Source organism: Carettochelys insculpta, chromosome 4 (genome assembly GCF_033958435.1).
Source record: "Carettochelys insculpta isolate YL-2023 chromosome 4, ASM3395843v1, whole genome shotgun sequence".
Lineage (NCBI taxonomy): Eukaryota > Metazoa > Chordata > Testudines > Carettochelyidae > Carettochelys > Carettochelys insculpta.
The window spans coordinates 83429715-83451783 of NC_134140.1; the positions used below are offsets into that span (position 1 = coordinate 83429715).

Consider the following 22069-nt stretch of genomic DNA (forward strand, 5'->3'; position numbering starts at 1 on the left):
TAAGTAACTTTTATTTAATTTCATACTTTAAATTATTTGCACTTGAATATATTTTAGACTTTGAAAATGTGGCTTGAGAGGGGGAGAAAAAAGTAATTTTCCAATAGAATACTGAATAAAATTTAAATAAAATAGCAAATTGCTGTACCTGGCAACACATGACACATCCATAGATCAACTGAAAAAATGCAAATGTAGTCAGAGTGCTATATGGTCAGTAGAAATTATGGGTTCAGTTTTGCAAAAACTGAAGTACATCTATTATATTACTTAAATGACTAGTCAGTTAAGTTAACTTATGTGTATGCTTTAAGTGTTTTCAGGATTGGATCCTATAGGTGAATACTCTCATCTCTCTTTAAAATCTTATTTTCCGTTCCTACAGTTTAATTTTCTATCTTATGGAAGACAGTATAATAACGCTGATCTCCAGCATGGTATTGAAACACCAATACAATTGATTTTCTGATTATGTATGTCTGACAGTTTCACCTTAGCTTCTTAACTCTCATCCTGCATATTTTTAGATGTCCTATCAGTATTTTTTTTAATTAATGTTTTACAAATTCTAGATATTGCTGACAGCTAAATAAAATGAACAGTAATTGTTTTTATTAGTTTGCTTGTAAAACATTTTTTAAAAACATCATCCAGGTGTTTAAAATATTTATTAATGCAATCTTGCACAATTACACAGCATAGACCGCACAGCCTGCTTGCCCTGACTGACAATGGATTTGAATTGGGGGGGAGGGTCCACTTTTTTCCTGTCCAAAAATATTTTTTCACCCTGATCAATTATAATATCAAAAGGGTGTTTGGGTTGTAAAATGAACTTATTGCTTTTCTTAAGCATAACAAATATATAATCCATGTGATTAATACTTGTGTGCTTCACATTGAATGATTTCTTGTTTTGTATTATGTACAACTATATCCTGTGCTGTCCCTTTCAGACATTTGATAAATGTTTCCTGGGTTCTTCAGAAACAGCAGATGCTAATCGAGTGTTTTGTGGGCAGATGACAGCTGTTTACCTTTTTAGTGATGCACTCAGTGCTGCTCAGATTTTTGCCATTTATCAGCTTGGCCTGGGATACAAGGTATTTTGGAGTTGAATTAATAGTTCCCAAAAGGTTAATTTTAAGAAGTCAAGTTTTGCAGAGTTTTTCTGATGTTGAAGACAATGGTGTGTAGACAGTGTTCTTACTGTTCTATTTTTGTATTTACATAAGCTAATAGACATAAAGTATGTAGTATCATAAAATATAAAATAAGCTATTCAATTTTATAGAAGTATAGTCAGGAAAGAAATGAACATATTGATACCACTATATGTTTGTCATGGACGTGATCTTATTTGACAAAAGTGCAATATTTGAGACTTTTTTGTGGGCTTACTCCACATCTAGCTACTACTGATCAAATGAACTTTTATAAATATAACTCTATGTAGTCACCTGGGTTTTTAAATGGCTTGTTCAGTAATATGATCTTGTGACTTTTTTTTTGCATTTTTCTGTACATTTAATATTTCCTATTTTTGGAATAATGCATAACCTGCCTAGGGTAACTGATTTACAAAAATGCTGTAAGCCCATCTGCATGAGATGAGAAAATTTAATGTAATTACAGACCATTATTTAAATAAACTGTCAGAATAGAAGTTGCATCACAGCAGTAGAAATGTTTCCTGGTGCTTTTGTTGTCTGTCTCTTCTGTTCCATAAAACTCCAGCCTCACTCCGTGAAATGAAAACAATTGCACTGGTACTAAAGAAAACACAGAGATACCAACATGAACAAAGTTGTATAACTAATAAACCCTGTTTGCTGTCTTTGTCTCATTCGCTTCTTAGAAGCCCTTTTTTGGTTGATGGGGATGTGCTGGACATTCCGTCTATGTGGATAGAGTGTTAACTACTAGTTGTGGTTAGATCGTTTTCTTCATGGAGGCTTCCTACTAAATTTACTTTTTTTCCCTGCCAGAAAAATATCTCGATACCTCATTTAACATACTAAAAATACCAAGCACCAAGGTTTAGTTTTGCAATGCTATTTATAGATTGTAGTGTGGTAGCACTAAGGGTCCTTAATTAGAAATTGCGGCCTCTGCGTGCTGTGCAAACATTTTTTGTCTTTACCTCTGCTATAAGAGCTTTGAAGTTAACGAGTAACAGGCAGTATATTTTCTTATTTTTTTAGCTAATGGAGTAGTATAACCCTCCCGCCCCTAAAACATGCACTGCTTTAGAGCACAAAAATGTTACAAAATACCAGTGCTGCAAAAATTGTTCCAAACTAATTATGTTGTAGTGGCACACTTCTGATAAAATGCTGGAATAGAGGAATAATGCTGTTGTAATTTTTTTCACTGCCTATTGTATTTTCAGTGTAAGTCACCTTATTTTGTTTTTCTTTCCATCATTCTAGGGAACATTTAAATTCAAGACAGAAAGTGATCTCTTCCTTGCTGATCATCACAAAGTGTTGCTGTATGATGGCAAATTGTCTAGTGCTATTGCTTTCACATATAATCCAAGGGCTACTGATGCACAGCTATGTCTAGAATCATCCCCCAAGGATAACCCTTCTATCTTTGTTCATTCACCACATGCTCTCATGCTTCAGGTATTTTGTCACTTTTAGTACAATTTTTGAGGAGAAAAATGGTTTTACTTGTGAAGCTTGTTACCAGGATTTTTCAGGCCAGGAGAGAGGGTCCCAGATACTGGACTAACTATGAGAAGATGATAGAACTGCAGTCCTCTCCTTCTTTATCCTTTTAGTTGGTGGAGTGTAGAATAACGTTCCATGACTTCTCCCCCATTTCCCATCACTTACGGTCATGTACAACAAGAGGGAGAGGGATTTCCAACCTCTCCTGGCCCATTTTGTCTTCTCCTTACATAGACCTCCCCTTCTCCACATCACATCTACACTCTGTATGCATCACCAGTTTACAGTGATGTCATCCTCCCTCTCAAGTGACTTTGGTCACTTTTCTGTTCTTAGTCCCACTTAAATTCTTATTTGGGAAGGTTTCATCAGAAGAAAAAAACCAAACAAAGGGTTAGGGAATAATTTAAAAAAAATCTTATTCCTCCCACAACCTCCAAAATTTCACACATCCTCAAGTGATTTTTTTTTCTTAGGGACATCCTGGAGTAATTCTATCATCCTGAGCTCTGGGTCAGACTGGGTTTCTGTGGTTGTCACTTCAGCAGTAGCAGCCATTGCTTTAACATGTTTTGTGTGGTAATAATCTGATTTTATATTAAAGATACTCTCAAGTAGCTAAGTCAGATAAGCGTTTAAAATATTTTGGAAAACCACTTTATATCTTTTAATTCTTCTTCATCAGGATGTAAAAGCAGTCTTAACTCATTCTATCCAAAGTGCGATGCATTCAATTGGAGGAGTGCAGGTACTTTTCCCTCTGTTTGCCCAGTTAGACCATAAGCCAGATTCATCTGATGAAGTTGACACCACAGTTTGGTGAGTGTGTATGGCTACCTCATGGCATCTTGCATTTTAATTTAAGTGAGGCTGGGTTTTGCTTAATATAAATGACCTTATGAGCTTATGTTGTAAATCATTTTTGTGGTTTGCAATACTTATTTTTTTTTCAGTAAGACAGAGCAGCAAGTAAGGGAAAAACTTCTTTTGTCGAACTCCTCTACATAAATACAGTAAATTGAAGACTACATTTTCCTTAAGTGATAGAAGTACACAGCTTCTAGTAATTGAATTTCATATAACTGAAGCTTAAAATGGAAACCATGTCTGTCTCTGTTTAGCTATTAGGCAAAGAATTAATTCCAACTGGTGGAGTTGTATCATTATTACTTGGAGTCTTTTATTTCTGTACTCAGGATCCAAAATTGTGAACAGTACATTGACTTGAAGCTAAGGTTTCTGGCACTGTTTTTTCTTTGCAGAGTAACACAAAGGAAAATGTGTATATCAAGTTATAGTTATACAGTAAACCTGTGAGTTACGCGAGGGTTGTCTCCCTGCAGCCCCCATGTAACTTGAATTGTCACACAAGTCAAGGGGAGCTGGGAGCCAGACTGCAGCCTGGTTCCTGGCTCCCCTGGGCTTGCATGAATAGGGAAGCTGACCAGCCCATGAGGGCTGATAAATTTCCTGGCTCCCAGAGCATACAAAAATACACACAAAAGCCACAGTACTAACAAGCGATAGCCATTCCTGAGTCAGCTAGGGTCTTAAGTCTAACACTGTATTTTATTGACGACAGAGCTGTAGCTGCATTTTGTTAAAGAACTGTGGAATTATTGTCTTTTAAAGAACAGAAACCAAACTACTAAAATTAAGTACAAAACGTCCTTAATCAGCAGTTACCAATATGCCATGCAGGCTTATTGTAAGAAAGATGCCAAAGTAGCTTTTAGGTTCTCTACACAGCCACATTCAAGTGCTGTCAGAACAGTCGCAGCACTGTCATAAAATCGTCTCTGGAGTGGGGAATAGCTGGGAGTGCAGTGACAGGGGAGGTGTTTTTCCCAAACACCTGAGTGAGGGAAGTTGCCACACTGTAAGTGGCAGTGTAGACAGGCTCTTTGTGTGGAAGTCGTGCAAAGGGACCTATGAAGTTGTGTGTGTACTAGTTGAGCTGGGAAGGGGGATTGCAATATGCATCCTAGTAAGAATTTTTAAATTACTATCACCCCTGCCCTTAATGGAATATTAAGTGTATGCAGTTACGTTCTCGAAAATCAGGAAGTACAATAACAAAGTTTGAAATGTATGGCCCTCTTGCATTTAGGCCTTAGCGCAGTTTTTAATCATTTGAATATGCTCCATTTATCATTACTTAATGTAATTGGTTCACCTTCTTAAATACACATGCTGATTCCTAAGTGATGTGTCCCTGGAAGCAGTGAGAAGGGAGTTGTATCAGTTTACAACCCAGCATAACCAATTTTTCTTAACCAGGGTTCTACAAGAGAAATGAGTATCTCTGTGATGGGATGAGGGAAGGCAAACCAAAACCTTTTTGTAGGGGGAGTTTGAGCTCCTCTTCACAGTGGAACAGTGAAAAGACCAATATATGTACTTCTGAGTGCTTAACTAGACAGCCTTAACGTTGCATTAATATTGTAACGTTTAATACTAAAACCTTTGCTTTTATAAAATCTTTTTGTGTATTTCTTCCTCCATCCCTCAGTTACCTTGAAACCTCAGAAGTACTGAAGTGTCTTCTGGTTTTCCTTGGCTCCAGTTCTCTTTGTAACCTTTGATTTTCTAGCCCCAGAAATTGACAATGCTTCATAACAGTTATGGAGTGACACTGAATAACTGTGAGGGGTTATTCAAAGCAGTTAGTCCTCCTTAAATCATTACTTGGCCGTGCTGAAAACAACCGAATGGCAGTTGGAATGGAACATAGATCTACTGAATGGCAAAACCAGCTCAAAATTGGAAGTAATTAGTGATCAGTTGATTCAAGAATGTTTTGCCTTTGGAAAAAATTGCAAAATCCAGTTTTGAGGTAAAGAAGATCCAGTTGAAACTAGCTGACTGCCCACCTTGTAACTTCGTGGTCTTAAATGTTTTCAAATCTTAACTTTATTCCAAGTGTTAATTATCTAGGTATTGCAATAAATATACTTTTGTATTGGAAGATGAAAGAGCTTAGTGGGCACATGTTCATGTGAGGGAATTGAATACATAATTTGTATGACTCTCTTAAAAACCAAGTTTTTCAAAGAAACTGAATGATTTCAGCCTGTTGGGTTTTTTTCAGTTCTACATTGTTAGCTTTCATCATGGAGTTGCTGAAGAACTCCATTGCTATGCAAGAGCAGATGCTTTCCTGTAAGGGCTTCCTTGTGATAGGATATAGTCTTGAAAAGGTAAAACAAAAATCACTATTTATCTACACTAATACTACTACTACTATCTGCTAATTTTCTGTATTGTTGAAGTTCAAAAAGTTCTGTGAACATGAATGTAAAGAAGCTTTTTTTTTCCCGCAACAGTCTTCCAAAACCCATGTTACAAGAGCTGTGCTAGAGCTATGCATTGCCTTTGCTAAATACCTGAGTAATTTGCACAATGGGGCTCCCTTGCTCAAACAGCTGTGTGATCACATTCTCCTTAACCCTGCGATATGGATTCATACACCAGCAAAGGTCAGAAATTTTGATTTTTTTAATCACATATCAGCTCTAGTCAGAGCACACTAGATGATGATGATGATACTGTTTATTCCTAATGAAGTGGCAGCCAAAGGCCTAATCAGGATCATTTTTCTTTTCTGCTGTTTTTTTTCTTTTCCTGGTGAAGGTCCTTGTGGCAGCATGGAGAGTAGAGAGGAGCTCCCCTCTTTTGGCTATGCATTAGGTTCCAGATTCTCTTGGGGGGTTCCTCTACGTTTCCTAGTCCATCTAGGAGAGAGTCTCTCCAGTGTGTCCTGGGTTGGCCTCCCCCCCAGGGGACATATTTATTTGTGTTCTAATGGTAGCCTCCCACAGGCATCTGTGTAAGGTGTTCTGACTAGCTCAGCTGACTCCTATCAAGTTGGAGGAATAGTGGCTCTACTTCAAGGCTCTCCCAAAGAGCCAAGCTCTTTGCACTGTGTCAGAGAGCCCAGTCACCCTGTGTAGAAAAGTTTCAATCAAGATTAGTGTTCTCTGTAACAAGAAAATACTTTCCAAGAAAGTGACAGGTTTTTGCTATTGCTTCTCCTTGTTTGTATCATTTTAGAACTGCAGAGCTGCTACTTGATTCCTGATAAATTATATTGAAATGCATAGTGTTCATTAACCTTATCCTAGCTATGTAAGGAAGACAGAAGTGGCTATATAGACAGAGTAAGGTCTTGTCTGCAAGGAGGTTAGTGTGCAGCAAGATAGTGCTGGTTGTACTATAGACTTGCACCCCAATCCCTATTCAGATATACTGCACTCTGGAAGGGCACATGGACACAAAGGCATAGTAACTTAAAAGCAGAGGTGGGCAAACTTTTCAGCCTGATGGCCACATCTGAGTATGGAAATTGCATGGCAGGCCACAATTAAGTCACCCCGGGTGTTAAGCAAGTCACTGAAGCCAAAAAGTGGCAGGCATGTGGACTTACACATTCAAGGCTCTGATGATCCTGGAGGCATGTTTGGGCTGGACATACAAAATAACATGCATGTCCTCACGCCTGACAAATTGGTACTGCACGCATGGGATTGCTGGGTGAGCAGAATAGAACAAGCCCCCAATCCTGTCCCCTATCTGGAGCTGGTTAATGAAGCATGAGAAATATATTAAGAGGTGCGATGAGGCCAGGTGAGATCCTCAGGCAGTAGTTTTGCCCACCCCTGTTTTTTAAAGTATACTATCAAGCTAAAACACACACACGTGCATAGTTAGAGCCCAGTAAAAATGTCCAAGATTGGAGTGGACTGATTCTTCTTCAGGAAGAAACTCTAGGAACAATCGCACCTGGGGAATTGTCTGGTCAACATTTTGACTTCTCCTCCTGTTTGTAAATTCCTACCTGACCTTTTCAATTTGTTATTAACTGGGTGCTATAGGTTCAGCTGATCTTGTACACTTACTTGTCTACCGAGTTCATTGGCACTGTTAACATCTACAATGCAGTTCGGCGAGTTGGGACTGTTCTTCTGGTAATGCACACTTTAAAATATTATTACTGGGCCGTGAACCCTCAAGATCGCAGTGGTATTACTCCAAAAGGCGTGGGTATGTATAAACAGTTTACCCTTCAGCACATGAGTATTTAAACAACTTTAAGTGCACTGTTTGGTGTGAGTACCAGAGCAATTTGATAACTGATCAGCACATAGATATACTAAAGAAGTTCTCTCATATGATTCCTCCAGCAAGGACCACTGTTCCTCTCATTAGCTCCCAGTTTTCAAAAAAGGGAAATTCACGAACAAACTTTGTAAAAAGGAAATCTGTTTGCTTGGTGGTTTGTACGCCCTGAAAGGAATGAGAAGCAGTTTTTTGTTTAGTAAGAAATTGCCTATCCAAAAATTAAACTGGTTTACCTAAAAGTATGCTGCTTGTGAAAGGTTTGTAGAGTATTCTTTCTTCGGTTGAATGGCTTATTTTTGGTTAGGCTAAAATGAAAGAAAGCACTCTTAAATCTAACCAACGTGCATCTAAACAAACTTACACCAGTTGAAGTAAAGTGGTTTAAAATCACATCTGTAATTCAAGTGATGCAACATAAGGCTTCCTAGGACTGCTTGAATGTGTTTGGGTTTTTTTTTTTTTTTGGTTAAATTAGGGGCTGTATTTCTCCCTCCTAAAGCAATGAATATCCTGGGGAGAAGAAAAAGAGCTATGATACTAGGGTCTTTAAAATGTTTCTGTGACCAGTCACCTGAGGAGGGAAGAGAGAAATTTCCCTGAGAGTCTTGGGTATTGAGTTTCTCTGAATTGCGAGCTAATGTTTGTATATGAGAGGTTTAGGGATACTTGAAATCATCATGGATCTATCCATTACTAGTAGCAGCCCAAGCTAAAAAAGCCATTTTATATTGATAGTATAATCATCGCAGGCAATTTTTTGAGCTGGAGTAGAAAGTCTATTAAAACATACCTCAAAAACTAAATATCAAAATCTGGAAATACTAGTTAAAATTTCTGGTATAAACTTGAATTCGTTTGTATCCCCATCGATGATGATTGAATGCTTGATTGCAAAAGTTGTCTCTGACATGAAAAATTATTAGACTATTAGACACAGGTTTATAAAATTTTGACAGTCTTACCGAGGAATCTTAATTAATAGTGAGTTCATCACACTATTAAATGTCTTTTTAAAAGGGGTAACGTGTTTCCTATAAGAAGCAAAGAAAAACAGTGCATTTAAAATTATGCTCTGATATGTAAGACACTTAATATTTTATATTTTTTCAAAACTCTAAGTTACAAATGTATGCTGTAATGACAAGATAACATTTGACATCCAGTAGAAAATGTATCCATATTTTGTATATTTTTAAGATGGACCACGACCTAATCAGAAAGAAATTTTATCTCTGCGAGCATTCTTATTGATGTTCATTAAACAGCTCGTGATGAAGGTAAGGTGACTATAAGTGGAGGTTCTACCATGCTTTCTTTGGCATGATATGTGCAGAAGTGACTGACTCTGCTGTGTATTACTTTAGTAGATCACTTTAGCAGCCTTTAAAATATATAGGGATTTTGTAATTAAATAAGGTACAGGTTGAACATTTGTTATCTGGCATGATTGTAGTTAGCTTTGCCTATTATGAGTGTGGGCAAGTTTCCTGTGGTTCCATAAAGTTTGGTTACAGCCACCAGTCCTGGTTCTGTGTTCTGTGCTATTATTTAGCTCTAATTTACCTCTAAGTGTCTTTTAAGAGTCCAGAGAGCAGTGGTAGTGTTGGTAATGCTGATAGGCAATATTGAACTCCTGTGGTCTGGCAAATTCTCATTTGGCACCAATCAGGTCCCAAGGGTCCTGGACTAGAGAGGTTCAACCTGTACTTTACACCAGGGATGCACAAAGTGGTGCGCATGCCCCTTGGGGTGTGTGAAATTTTGTAAGGGTGGCACAGTGCGAGGAACGTGGGCCAAGCTTCCTACTGTACACAGCCTACCCACACCTTGCAGCTGCCAGCAAGAGAAGCTAGGGGAACAATGTAGTTAGGAAAGCAGGAAGGCTTTACGCTCTATACAGACTAGACATCTCAGCTCCCAATCCAGACCAGATCAGTACCTGTTGGCTGTTCACTCCCTGCTGCCACGAGGCAGAGGCAGCAGGAAAAGTTAAGTCCACCTTCATCAGCATGCTGACATTTCCGAAGCACTGGTTCTGGGCTCAAGCTCTACCAAGGGCTTTGCTTTACAAATGCTAATTCTTTTTTATAAATCATGGTCAGACTTAATTCCTTGAGACACCCTGGGCTGGGCTTGCTGCAAAGCTTCTGAGAGTTTGATATAAAGCGAGAGGAATATACTTAGTTGAAAGTTTCATTGCTGCTGAGAATCCCTTCCAGTAAGAAGCAGTGTAAGTTTGAAAACTAGCACAAATGTTATCAACCTCTTTTTGTTTAGTGCCAAGGTCAGAGCCATGATCCTGTGGGTCCAACTGATTTAAAAAAAAAATTAAAATTTCTGGCCTCTCTTCCTTTAATGAACTAAAAACAAAAGCCAAGCTTTTCACAAGAGAGTGGCTTTCACAAAGCTGATTTGTCCACTGCCTCCACCATCCTTAGCCCCCTGGGACCTCTGCTGCCATTGTTATTGAGGGAGTGCAGCATATCATTTCTGGGAGACCACAGCTCATTTCCGGGGGTGGAGGTCCCTGAGAAAAAGTAAGGACTTGCATAAAAAGTTTGCACACCCCGTCCTTGCAGAACACTGGATGTGATCCTTCCATTTGGGCTGCTAATATAAGCATGAATTTAAAAGTTTTTGTGTTTGAACTATCGTATCAAAAACAGAGTTGTTGGTATGTAGTTAATTTATGAAGTGTCTTCCACCTGGGGAACATCTCCTAGATCGAACAGTGACAGAACCAGATGCTTCAGAAACAGCATTACTGTGGACAGACTCACCAGTACTAGTAGGCTGTTATCCTTAATTCAGACAAGCTACTGGAGGATAATGCACACTTTGCAAGTGGGCTTTGCAGCTATTTGCCAGACAACAGAAGATAGTTGAGATTCAGGAATCCTCGATTCAGTTCCAGGTTCTGGGAGGAAATGGGAATATTCTCTAGTGATTAAGAATCATTCTGCTTGTATTCTTGTGCTATGCTCTCCTCTAACCCAAAGAACCTCTATCTCAGGGTTTCACAACCTATGGGTTGGGACCCAAACATAGTCACCATTAGATTTTCTAAGGGTTGCCAGATGGATGGCTATGAGCCACAGTTGGCTCTTTAAGGAGCCATTTGCAGCTTCTACCACTGCTGCTTCTCACTCCTGCTTCCAGTCCCTGCTCTGTTGCACTGAAATGAAACTCAGTTTAATTGGTTTAATGGCCAATGGGAGGGATCTGGCTGTTAAACCAATTAAATTGAGTTCCCTTTCAGCATGCAGGGCAGGGAACTGCCCATGCTGCAGATGCAGGGAGGGAGTAGGAGGTCTGGGGGCAGTCATGCAGAGGCAACAGTCCAGCGAAGGAGCACCAGGGGGCAGCCATTGTGCTTATGAGGTGGGGGGGGGCATTTTGGAGCTGCGAGGGCTTTAAACATGGGGTCAGAGGGATGTTTTCAGGATGCCAGGGGTTTAAGCCTGGGTGTGGGGGTGGTGTTTTGGGGTTGGGGGAGGGAGTAAATCAAGATTTATAAAATATTTTTTTCTATGGGAGAATCTCCCCTCCCTGTCCAGCTGTTTTGAATTGTCTTGGGTCACAAACTCTCACTGAATTGTCAGAATGGGTCACCATCTTAAAAAGGTTGGGAACTGCTGCTCTGTCTCTTCCCTTTTTACTGTGTCACCTCTGTACATTTCAGCCAGGCTGCTTTGTCTTTCTCCTCCATGCTTTGTAGGTGCCATAAGCAGCACTGGAAGCCAAGGATGACAGATTCATTACTCTCAGTTCTGGGCCCCTGTAGTGGGGAGGACCAGTTACAGGAAGAATCCACCTTAGTCCTTTGGTTGGACCATATTAGTAGCAGATGAAACCTCTGGATGGTTTAGTGGACAAACCCTAAACAGCCGTTACTGAGCATTTGCAATGGCTGTAGCTACTCTTGCTCCCCTTCTTTGAAGGCAGGGTGGTAATCAGACTGATGGATTACTAATGAAGTGCTGCGATGAAGTGCTGCATATGCATCAGGCTAATTCTCCCTCGTGGCAACTTTCGAAGCCTCACAGCACTTTGTTAGAAAAATCCCATCACCCTGATTACCATGCCCCCTTCAAAGAAGGGGGCAAGTGTAGACATAGCCAAACTGTTTTGTTCCCTCCAGAAGCTTATAAAAAGGCCACATTGGGGCACCTTTTGCAGAGACAGTAATAAGTACTGATGCCGGGGTGAAACTCTACCAAAAGTCTAGACTCTGTTCAAATATTGAGGTACAGAAGCATCTCAATTAAATGCTTTTAAGACTGCTGCTTTGGCATGGGCGAAAGAACTTATTTTTCATGGAAACGAGATTTTTTTAATCAAGTTTCAGCACTAAGGATTCTTAGGCAGACGTATTATTGATATTGATAATATGCATGATTGTATAAATAATACTGTTTTTGTATCCTATATAAATTCTTTTTCCTCAATATCTTGTGGAAGTGGATTCTGAAGTTTAATTATGCATTATACAAAGAAGTATTTATTAAAATTTGCCCTTTAACTTCTTTAGTTAGCTCTTTACTCCTATTATAAGGGAGAATAATAAGAAACCTGTTTTTCCTTCGCAATAGCAGTTATTTCCTATAGATGTATTCTCACGTCTTACCCTATTTTTCAATATCACTTTCCACTTTTGTGTGCAACTCTTGTAGCTTAGATCCTTTGATCATGACTCCTAAGGACAGGCAACCTTTTACCCTAAAAACTGTCATGGTGCTTTTGGTAAAGATAAATCTATCTCCTGTGGCTTTTCTGCTTTATGTGATACTGTCTTATATAGTGCTTCTTAATAAATATTTTGTTATGACTTGAAAGATGCTAGATACAACTTAAATTTTATTTTTGAGGATTATGGCGTGAAAGAAGATGAACTGCAGGCCATTCTCAATTATCTGCTCACAATTCATGAGGTAACTTTTTGTATTTATTTTTATTCCTGGTAACTCGAGCACAATTTCTTCATTTTTTTTTTTTTTTTTTGTAATACAAATCTCCTCCTTTGCCACAAGATGGCTTTGCAGTGAGAATACCAAATACATCCAAAACGAGTGCAGAGTGCTAAATTAGCAATATCCTGTAGTGATTTAAAAACTATGTTCAGTAGTAGGTTGAAGTTCGTTAAGGAAGTAAGTAAGTTAAAAAGGAGTTTTCTATGCTGTTCAACAAACTATTAAGCAGAAAAACAGAGTGATTTACAAATCCTTATTCTATGCCACATAAGTAATGTTTTGTTTGATGTTTCCACCATTTTTCTCTGCTTCTTAACTAAACAATAGGTGAAAATGTGAACTAAAAGTAAGAACGTTAATGAAGTGTAACAGAAGGTTCTAAACCTAACTGGGAGAGAATAGTAGTTACCATTGATAATGTCTGCATCTTCATATTTTAGCACCAGGAAAAAGCACTTTATGCCAGATGTAACATCAAAGACGAGGGAAATGGGAACATAAATCTAACTGAACTAATCTCTTTGAGTGCTTGAAATGCCTAAAATAGGGAATTAATCGAATTTCACTTTAAGCACTTTTGATTTATTTTTTTCTTGTGTTTACACCTGCCTTTATCTGCTGGTCTCTGGTACTGGATTGAGTGTGTTTGGCTGCAGCATGAAATAGGCAACTCAAGCCTTCTCCTTTATGCAGAAATGACAATCTGGGTAGCTGCTAAGGGCTTACCTACATGGAGACTTAATAGATGGCAAGTCAGGAGGTGAATCTACACAATGTTAGTTTGCTCTGAAGTAACTGAGGGTACAGCTACGCTGCAGGGAAGATGGACCCTGCCACGGTTGACTTTCTGAAGTTGAATTTAGTGTGCCCCCATCAACCAGAGTACTCCTTCCCCTCCATTAGGGGGTAAGGGAAGTCAACAGGCATGCAGGCCCCTGTGCACTTCAGTTAGTGGAGACGGTGTGAAAGCCTGAATTAAGGTACATTGACTTCAGCTACATAATTGATGTAGCTGAAATTGTGTACCTTAATTTAACCTTCCCCTTTAGTGTAGACCTGCTCTGACTGTGTGGACTCTGCTACCATTTGTTAAAATTTTTGTAGTCAAAGTACTTCTGTGCATCGTGCCAGTGCCTGCATGACCAATTACTACTTGTCAAGATAGTCTGCTGTACATTTATGTGCTGGCTTGCCAGGCATAAAGTTTATATGTAGCAAAACCCCAAGAATGAAACACTCATGGTCTTTATTCAGATTTTGTAAATTGAAAGGAGGAGTTAGCTTTGCCCCCTTTTGATAATCAGATCAACCTGTGTGGTCTAAACTGACAGCCCAGCTTTTTCCTTGTGATTAGCCTGATGAAGAGGGTAGGGCTAGTTTTGTAAAGCGTGTTCAGAACATTTTGTTTTCTTTGTTTTGATTATCACCTATGTACTTAAATCAACTGAGGAAAAAATTGCTTCAGCCAAGACATCTGTTACAATGGCTTTGGTCACAACATTGCCCTGTCTTAGAAGGGCTAGACAGGTGGTAAGCCTAAATTATCCTTTCTTGGTGTTGCCTATGAAACCCCTATAAAAGGGGTTCTCAAACATTTCCTTACTTTAAGCCATCTCTGAAAGATCTTATGAACCTCCACCCCTTGGAAAATTTAGTCCAAATGTTTGTATTTCAATTCTAGCTCCAGTTCACTGAAAGGGCAAAGTGTGTGTGTGTGTGTGTGCACGCGCATGAGAGGAATTGCTGCATAGTCTGTTCCCTGTCCTATCTGCACAAACTTCCCACTACACCCAAAATGAGTTGTTTTGTGCATTATTGCATTCTTCTATCACCTAATCCATTCTCAGTTTTGTTCACCCTTTCATTTTCTTCAAGCCAGTCAATGGAGGGAAGGGTGTGAGGAAAGGGGGCAATTGTCCAACCAATGCAGGTGATTTAAATGGGCCTGTGGGCTCCTGGCCACCGCTGCTGGCTGCTCAGCAGGGCTAAGGCAGGCTATCTGCCCTTGCTCTGCTCCTTTCCCATAAGGGGGCAATCCCAGAGGCCATAGGGTGGAGGTGGGGAGAAGATAGAGCCAGTGTGAGCAGTGGCGGGTAATGTCTGCAGGCAATGGTATATAGAAACCTCTTGCTCTCTTTCCCCTGCAATCCTGCAGAGCTGCTGCCAGATGGGTATGCCAGTTGCTTTTGGGATCCACTGAGAAAAGTGCTGCCCCCGACCACCTCCTTCACCCCAATGTCTTGCTTCGGCACAGATCCCACTCCTAGACTTCCTCCCCAGGGACTGCATTTCCTTCTGCACCCACACTGCTCCTCAGAGCCTGCATCCAAATCCCATGCCCCAGCCTGGTGAGAGTGGGGGACAGAAAGTGACAGAGGGGTGTGGGGGACATGGGGTGGAGAAGGGACACACCAGGGAATGGCTTTAGAGCAGGGTAGTAGTAAGGGGAAGGTCTTGGCATGATTAGGCAGTTGACCACCTTACCAGGTGGGATCCCAGGAGCACAGCTTGTAGGCCTGATTTACCTGTAGCCTTCCTGTTCCTTAACACACTCCGGACTCTTCAATGCCATTGAGTCTGGCCTAGTAATATGGAGTCTAGTTCTGGTCTACTGCCTACTGGTGCTACCTACAAGAATTTCTTTGGCCCAGAAAGGAGGTTTGGGTCATACTGTATTGTTTGCCGTAACTTTTACAATGCAGATTAACATTCTAATCTGGTAATTTACTCCTTAATATTTAAATTAAAATCCTGTGATTTTATTTTTTAACAGGATGACAATTTAATGGATGTCTTGCAGTTGCTTGTTGCTCTGATGTCAGAGCATCCCAGTTCCATGATCCCCGCTTTTGATCAGAGGAATGGATTACGGTAAATTAAATGTCATAAATGGGCAGAAGAGAGTGCTGTGTTTGATGCTATTGCTATTCATCAGAATTTCTATGCAAGCTTACAATCCTTTAGCTGTAAACTCCTTTTATATGACTTTTGTGTCCAGGTGCTCTCTTGACCACAGTTGACATTGGTTTTTACTACTGATGAATTCTTAATGACTCCAAGCTATGTCATGCTCAGACAGGTAGTCAGTTTATTGACTTAGTCAAAACTTGTATGTTAATCTTTGTCCATTAACATCTCACCTCAAGTCTTCCTTTTTGTGTCAATTGTTGGATAATTTAGTAACTGACCAATTCCAGCTAGCTAGCTAACAGATTTCTTCTACTTTTTAAATTTTTTGTTACTGAATTTTTTTTTTTTTTACTCCTTACCCTATGGCGTGTAACCTACTCTTTGCAAATTCTGTCTATTTTAGGCCAGGGCAGGCAAGATACAGCCCAGGGGCTGGATTCAGTCCACCACGCCTTTTAATTTGGCCCTGTGGAGCATGGAGCAGCACCACTCAGTGTGGCTGGCTGCTTCCTGTGGTTCTCTGTATTCCAGGAGGAAGGGCTTCACCTGCTGCCTCTACCCCAGCAAAATCTCTCAGCTCCTATTGGCTGGAAACCACTGGAGACAGGGCAGTGTAGCAAAATTTCTCAGCTCTCATTGGATGGGGCCTAGCCAATAGGAGCTGAAACATTTTGCTGGGTGCAGGTAGTGTGCAAAACCTCCCTCTGCTTTGCAGAGTCTCATGTGGACGAGCTAGCCATTTTGAGTGGTCTGGGGCTGCTGGCAGGCAGAAGAGCCTGCGTGAGAGAGCTGCTGGTTGGGAACTGTTTAGGTAAGCACCTCCTGGTTAGAGCCTGCCTCTGTCACACTCCACCTCTCTCCCAGACTATCCATCCATCCCCTAGGCTAGAATCTTCTCCCACACCCATACACACTCCTGGATCCTGCACCCCAATATCTTGTTCCAGGTCACAACTCCCTCCTTCACCCAAATTCCATTTTCAGACCCCCCATCCTCTCCAGTACCTCAGTCCCCTAACCCAAGCTTCCCTCTTGACTCAACCTCCATCCCAGACTCCGCACCCCCTGCATAGAAAAGTGAGGCCGTTGACCCCTTTCCAAAATCTTGGAAGGGCACCTCACCATCAGAAATTATTGGCCGCCTCTTCCGTAGGCCATGCTCAATATGTTGAGAAATTCTTTCATGCTGTGGTGAATGGATAGTAGTAATTGGGGAAAGGAGAGAGATATGTTATATCTAATAAAGTCTATTAGAGAATTGCTAGGAAAATGGCATTGTTGCAATTGTGATTTTATTTTGTGCCCCTCAAAGGGTGGCCTCATAACTGAACTTTGCTAATTTAAAACGAATCCTTTGTGGATATCTGGAAAGTGTGAGCATACAGCCAGATATAAGAACTCTTCCTAAAAGGGATTTCATGTACTAATTCATTTGCTATATAAATACATATTCTCATCTTGTTGTAGCTATCTGATTAATCCTGGATTATACTTTTTTTTTCCTAGTTCCCCTGTGTTAGGAATTATGAAGTTATTCCTCTGTCCTTGACCAAATCAGGAGAGCTACACCTGTTACAAGGTGTTAGTGAATGAGACAAGGGATTGGTTATATCAGTTGAATGCTGTAGAATTAGTTTCTATCCCTGTCTCTGCCACAGAAGTTCCTCCCTGATGCTTAAACCTGATTTTTCACAAGTGGTCACTAAATTTGATCCTTTTCTGTATTCCCAAATTGAGTCTGCTTTTGTCAGATTGGCGGAAGATTCAGTTTCCACATCTACAATTGCAGTTAATGGGATCTGTGCTTTGTATTTAAGTGCGATAAAAAGCTAATGACTAGAAAATCAGATCTTGGGAATGGAAACTGGGCATCCAACATAATGGTCATTTATGACAGCTCTGGCCTTTTTGTCACACTGCCTCAATTCCCCATCTGTAAAGTAGGGGTGTACCACTTTGGCTCACAAAGAAAATAAAAGTGAGTGTTTGAGAAGCACTGAGATACTATAGTGATGAGTGAGATAGAAAAATTTGTTGAAATTAATGATTCTCAATTCAGTATTTAGGTGGTGTGGTAATTAAGGAAGGAGCCACGTGCCTAATGTTGAGGGTAAGAAGAAATAATGAGAATATACCTATTCCCTGAGCACTCATCCTTATTGTGCACTCAGGTTATGTCTAGACTGAGATAAGTTTGAATTTATTAATATCGATTTTGTAACACTGGATTTTATAAATTTGAATTTGACTATCCTCATCTCCTCATGTCCTTCTCACAAAGTCAACTTGTTGCTGTCATACTCAATCGGCAAACATCAACTCTTGCAGCACTGCATTGTGGGAACCTATCCCACAGGTCCCTCATCCCCATATCATTTTTGTGTATGTTTGCTGGTATTTGACATGATCTTCCCATATTGCATTGCCCTCATTCCCCTCCGGTGGTAAGTAAATGCCCATTTTTCCAGTCAGAAGGAAGTAAAAGTAGGGCATCAACAAAGATGGGAAAGTAACAGAAATCTTTCTTCTGTAACTGAATTACAAAAGATTTTATCAGCAAGCGTGTGTCTTCTCAACTGGCCATCCGCTGACTGTTCCCCCTCCCTTGATTGCATCTGATCCCCGAAAATCATACAGGGACAATGAAAAGCATGAAGAAAGAGTAGATAGTAAAGATTGGAGAAAAAAGTTGCTCAGGAGAGGGTGTTTGGCTTCCCAGTTCATTATACAGCTTCTGTGCACAGTCTGTGTTCTTACCTGGCCATCTACCCTCTCTTTCCTGCATGAAGGGGTACAAAGTTAGGGGCAAAAAAAGGATAGAAAAGGCTTGGAGAAAAGATTTTTGTGTTCCCTCTGTACTACACAGAAATTGCCAATGTGGGAGATGGCACCAAGCCCCTAAAAATCTTTCCTGCCCTTGGAGCCCTCATTGTGTGCAAGCCAGGACATGTTGCCTGATAGTATGGACCGCAGGCATGTCCTTTTTATAGGGTCAGGGGCTAGCCGCAGGAGGTTGTGTGTGGGAAAGACCCTGACTGTATGGCACCTGTGGGGGAGGGAATGAGGGGGCCTGCAGAAATGTCAATCGCAGAAAGGAAGTTTCTTGGCATCTCATGTAAGCACAACCCCCACAACAGCCTAGCTGCCATGTGGTGCTGCAGAATGGGCTGGCTCCAGCACAAAAAGAAAAAAAAGTGCTCAGCTTGCAGAGGTAAAGACAGAACCAGAGCTAAACTAATAGCAAAGAAAGAAAGAAGTTTCTCAATCTCTCATACAAACCATGATCCCATCACCACAAGCTTTCTGGTGCCAAACTCAAATTTGTGGGCTTCTTATCTAATTCCTGCACACCTGGAGTGCAGCGGCCAGAGCATTGTGAGGCATTGTGGGTTACATATGGGACACCTCTGGAGGTGAATATATTCAATTTTAAGACATGGCACTTCCACACTGGCCTTTATTCGAACTTTTAAATTCGAACTTGACACTACACCCAGCTGGTTCTGATGATATTATGATATCAGTATTAGTGCTCTCTAAATTGAGCTAATGGTATTTACAGTGAAGACAGTTGTGGTAATATCGAGCTAACTGCCTTAAATTTGAATTTCTCATAGTGCAGATATAGCCAAAATGAGGAAGGCGTCCTTTGGGGGAAAATAGTAGGTGATCTTCTAAAGAACACTGTTGGGAGAGCAGCATTAATTCAGTCATTTGTTTCTTTGGCATACGTTTTCATATAGCTTTTTGTATGTTACTTTGTCAGTGTGACCAAAAGTTATATATAATTTTTAATAATTAAGAAAGTGGTCAATGAGGTCAGTTTGCCTCTAATATGAAGGATACAGCATAATGTCCTTCAGCAACATACTGGGGCATTGAATCTGCTAGCTGAGATGAAAGTGTGAGTGTTGCTTCTTTTCAGGTTAAAATTTTTGAATGAGAAATTGAAATATAGATACATGCTCTGAAGTAATATATGAGAACTCTACACGTACATTTCTCATCAGTACATTTGCATGCTGTCTCTTCTAATTATGTGAGATTTATGTGAGGGTTGATCAGTCAGTACAATGCACACTCCAATCCTGATAGGATTTCCTTATGTTAAATACCAGCATGACATGAAAAAAGATCAGTGACAGAGGAATGCCTCCTGGCCATGTGTGCATGGTGACTGCTATTTCGGGAATCAAATGTATCCCAAAAAGCAACTCTGTGTCTTGTTCCTGCGCTCGAAAAAGAGCGCGGTATTCCAGCTCCGGTAGCCCTTGTTGAATGAGGGTTAATGGAACTTTTGGAATAGCTGATTATTCCGAATTTTGGTGCCATTTGGACAGCACCATGTTTGGAATAAAGGATTTTGAAATAATTTACCTAATTTGCAGAGCTCAAATTGCATAAATTATTTTGAAACCAACTTGCTGTGCAGCCACAGCCTCTGTCCCCCAGAAAGAAGGGGCATATATGTACATATCCAATGCTGCATGTAAGGTAGCTTTGTATAGCCTTTAGTGCATTGTTTCATTAACTGTGCTTTTATTAAATAATCTCAGATAGAGAAACTAGTTTGTCTAATGAAAAGAATGCCACCTGACATTTTTTGCCATTTTTCTGAAAGCTGCCGTAAATGTCTAGCAAGGGATGCAAATGTTAAATACTAACATTTTTAGTGCAAAAACTGAAGTTTTTTGTAATTATTCTTTAACCAGCTGTCTTGACAGTACAAGGACATAATTTGGTTTTCTGTATAGTAGCCTTGATGAGATCAGCTAAAGACAGATTGAGTACTGGAATTAAAATGACCTTTCCACAGAGACTGTTTTCATATCAAATTATATTTTTAGGGATTAGCAGAATTTGAACGTCAAAATTCCAAAATATAACTTTTACATTTGAGTGCAAAATACTGTATAATTTAAGAAAATCTCATACCATATCTGTAAAGCTTGTCAATATCTGTTACTTTAATTTGTACCAAGGTGCAGACTTGTTGCGATATGCTTCAGCCAATTTGTTGGTGTGAAAATTTTATAGCTATTTCAGGCAATCTTTGTTTTCTTTTAGGGTTGTCTATAAACTTCTAGCGTCAAAAAGTGAAGGGATCAGAGTACAAGCTCTAAAAGTGTTGGGCTACTTCTTAAAACATCTAGCACCTAAGTAAGTACTGCCTTTAAATCTGAAGAAAAGGTACTGTTTCTGCATATATAGTTATACATATTTAAAGTGTTGTGTTGCCATGCAACCAGAGTACACACTTCAGCCTATAGCAGGTACTGTTTTTAATTGTCATTCAGTTTATTTTTTATAATCTGTTGCCTGTTTTAATAGGATTGCTCACAATTGGTAACTTACGTTATGGCGCCATAAAAGGCTTGCCATCAAGCTTATCTGTGTGATAGATGGATTTTTAGATTTATGTTTTTAAAGTAACCTGCTTGCATAATTTCAGCTAAATACATTATAATAATTAGAGTAGTCAGAAGACCAACAGATATTACCAGCCCTGGAATGTAAGGTGTTTTAAGAGTGTCTTAATTTTATATAATTAGCAAAAATATTAAAGTATTTGCAACCTACCACTTTTGCTATATGCTTGACAAAGTACCTCTGACCAGTCAGGTGATTTACCATGGTTAAGTGTCACAGACTTTCTTAATGAGTTGTTGCCATAGCTCAGATCCAACTCACATAGGTACTTAGAATTTGTTGTTGGGCATACAGCAGAAATGCTTGTTGGTGTTCTTGCCAATGCTATGGTGAAGATGAATAAAGTAAGAGATTCTCAAGCCATATAAACTGAGTTTGGGTTAAAACAAAAAGCAGTCAAGTAGCACTTTAAAGACTAGCAAAATAGTTTATTAGGTGAGCTTTCGTGGGACAGACCCACTTCTTCAGACCATAGCCAGACCAGAACAGACTCAATATTTAAGGCACAGAGAACCAAAAACAGTAAGCAAGGAGGACAAATCAGAAAAAGGTAATCAAGGTGAGCAAATCAGAGAGTGGAGGGGTGGGGGGGAAGGTCAAGAATTAGACTGAGCCAAGTATGCAGACGAGCCCCATAGCGACTCAGAAAGTTCCCATCACGATTTAAACCATGTGTTAATGTGCCGAATTTGAATATAAAAGCTTTTAAAAATAGTCTTTTTGCTAGTCTTTAAAGTGCTACTTGACTGCTTTTTGTTTTGATAGTGTATAGACTAGCACGGCTTCCTCTCTGAGTTTGGGTTAGTAACTTCAGTTTCTTTCAAATTAATCCATCCCAACTCATTTTTCGTGCCTTCCTTTTCTTAAGCCCCAGAACACAAATACGAATCCACCTGATCTGTTAGTTTAAAGACATCTGTCGATAATGAAGACTTCGACCTTGAGAGGTGGCAAGGGCTA

General features: G+C 39.9%; 1 protein-coding gene across 8 annotated transcripts in view; it reads left to right on the plus strand.

Annotated features, from left to right (window-relative positions):
- The window catches only part of LRBA (LPS responsive beige-like anchor protein), a 657226-nt gene that overhangs the window by 80923 nt on the left and 554234 nt on the right, over nt 1-22069 (plus strand). For all 8 annotated transcript variants that reach the window (XM_074993191.1, XM_074993193.1, XM_074993194.1 and 5 more), the window contains exons 9-18: nt 957-1103; nt 2433-2630; nt 3364-3497; nt 5770-5878; nt 6005-6157; nt 7553-7721; nt 8997-9076; nt 12668-12730; nt 15543-15640; nt 20747-20839. In XM_074993191.1, coding sequence (XP_074849292.1) covers nt 957-1103; nt 2433-2630; nt 3364-3497; nt 5770-5878; nt 6005-6157; nt 7553-7721; nt 8997-9076; nt 12668-12730; nt 15543-15640; nt 20747-20839 — 1244 coding nt within the window. The remainder of the gene's footprint in view (nt 1-956; nt 1104-2432; nt 2631-3363; nt 3498-5769; nt 5879-6004; nt 6158-7552; nt 7722-8996; nt 9077-12667; nt 12731-15542; nt 15641-20746; nt 20840-22069) is intronic.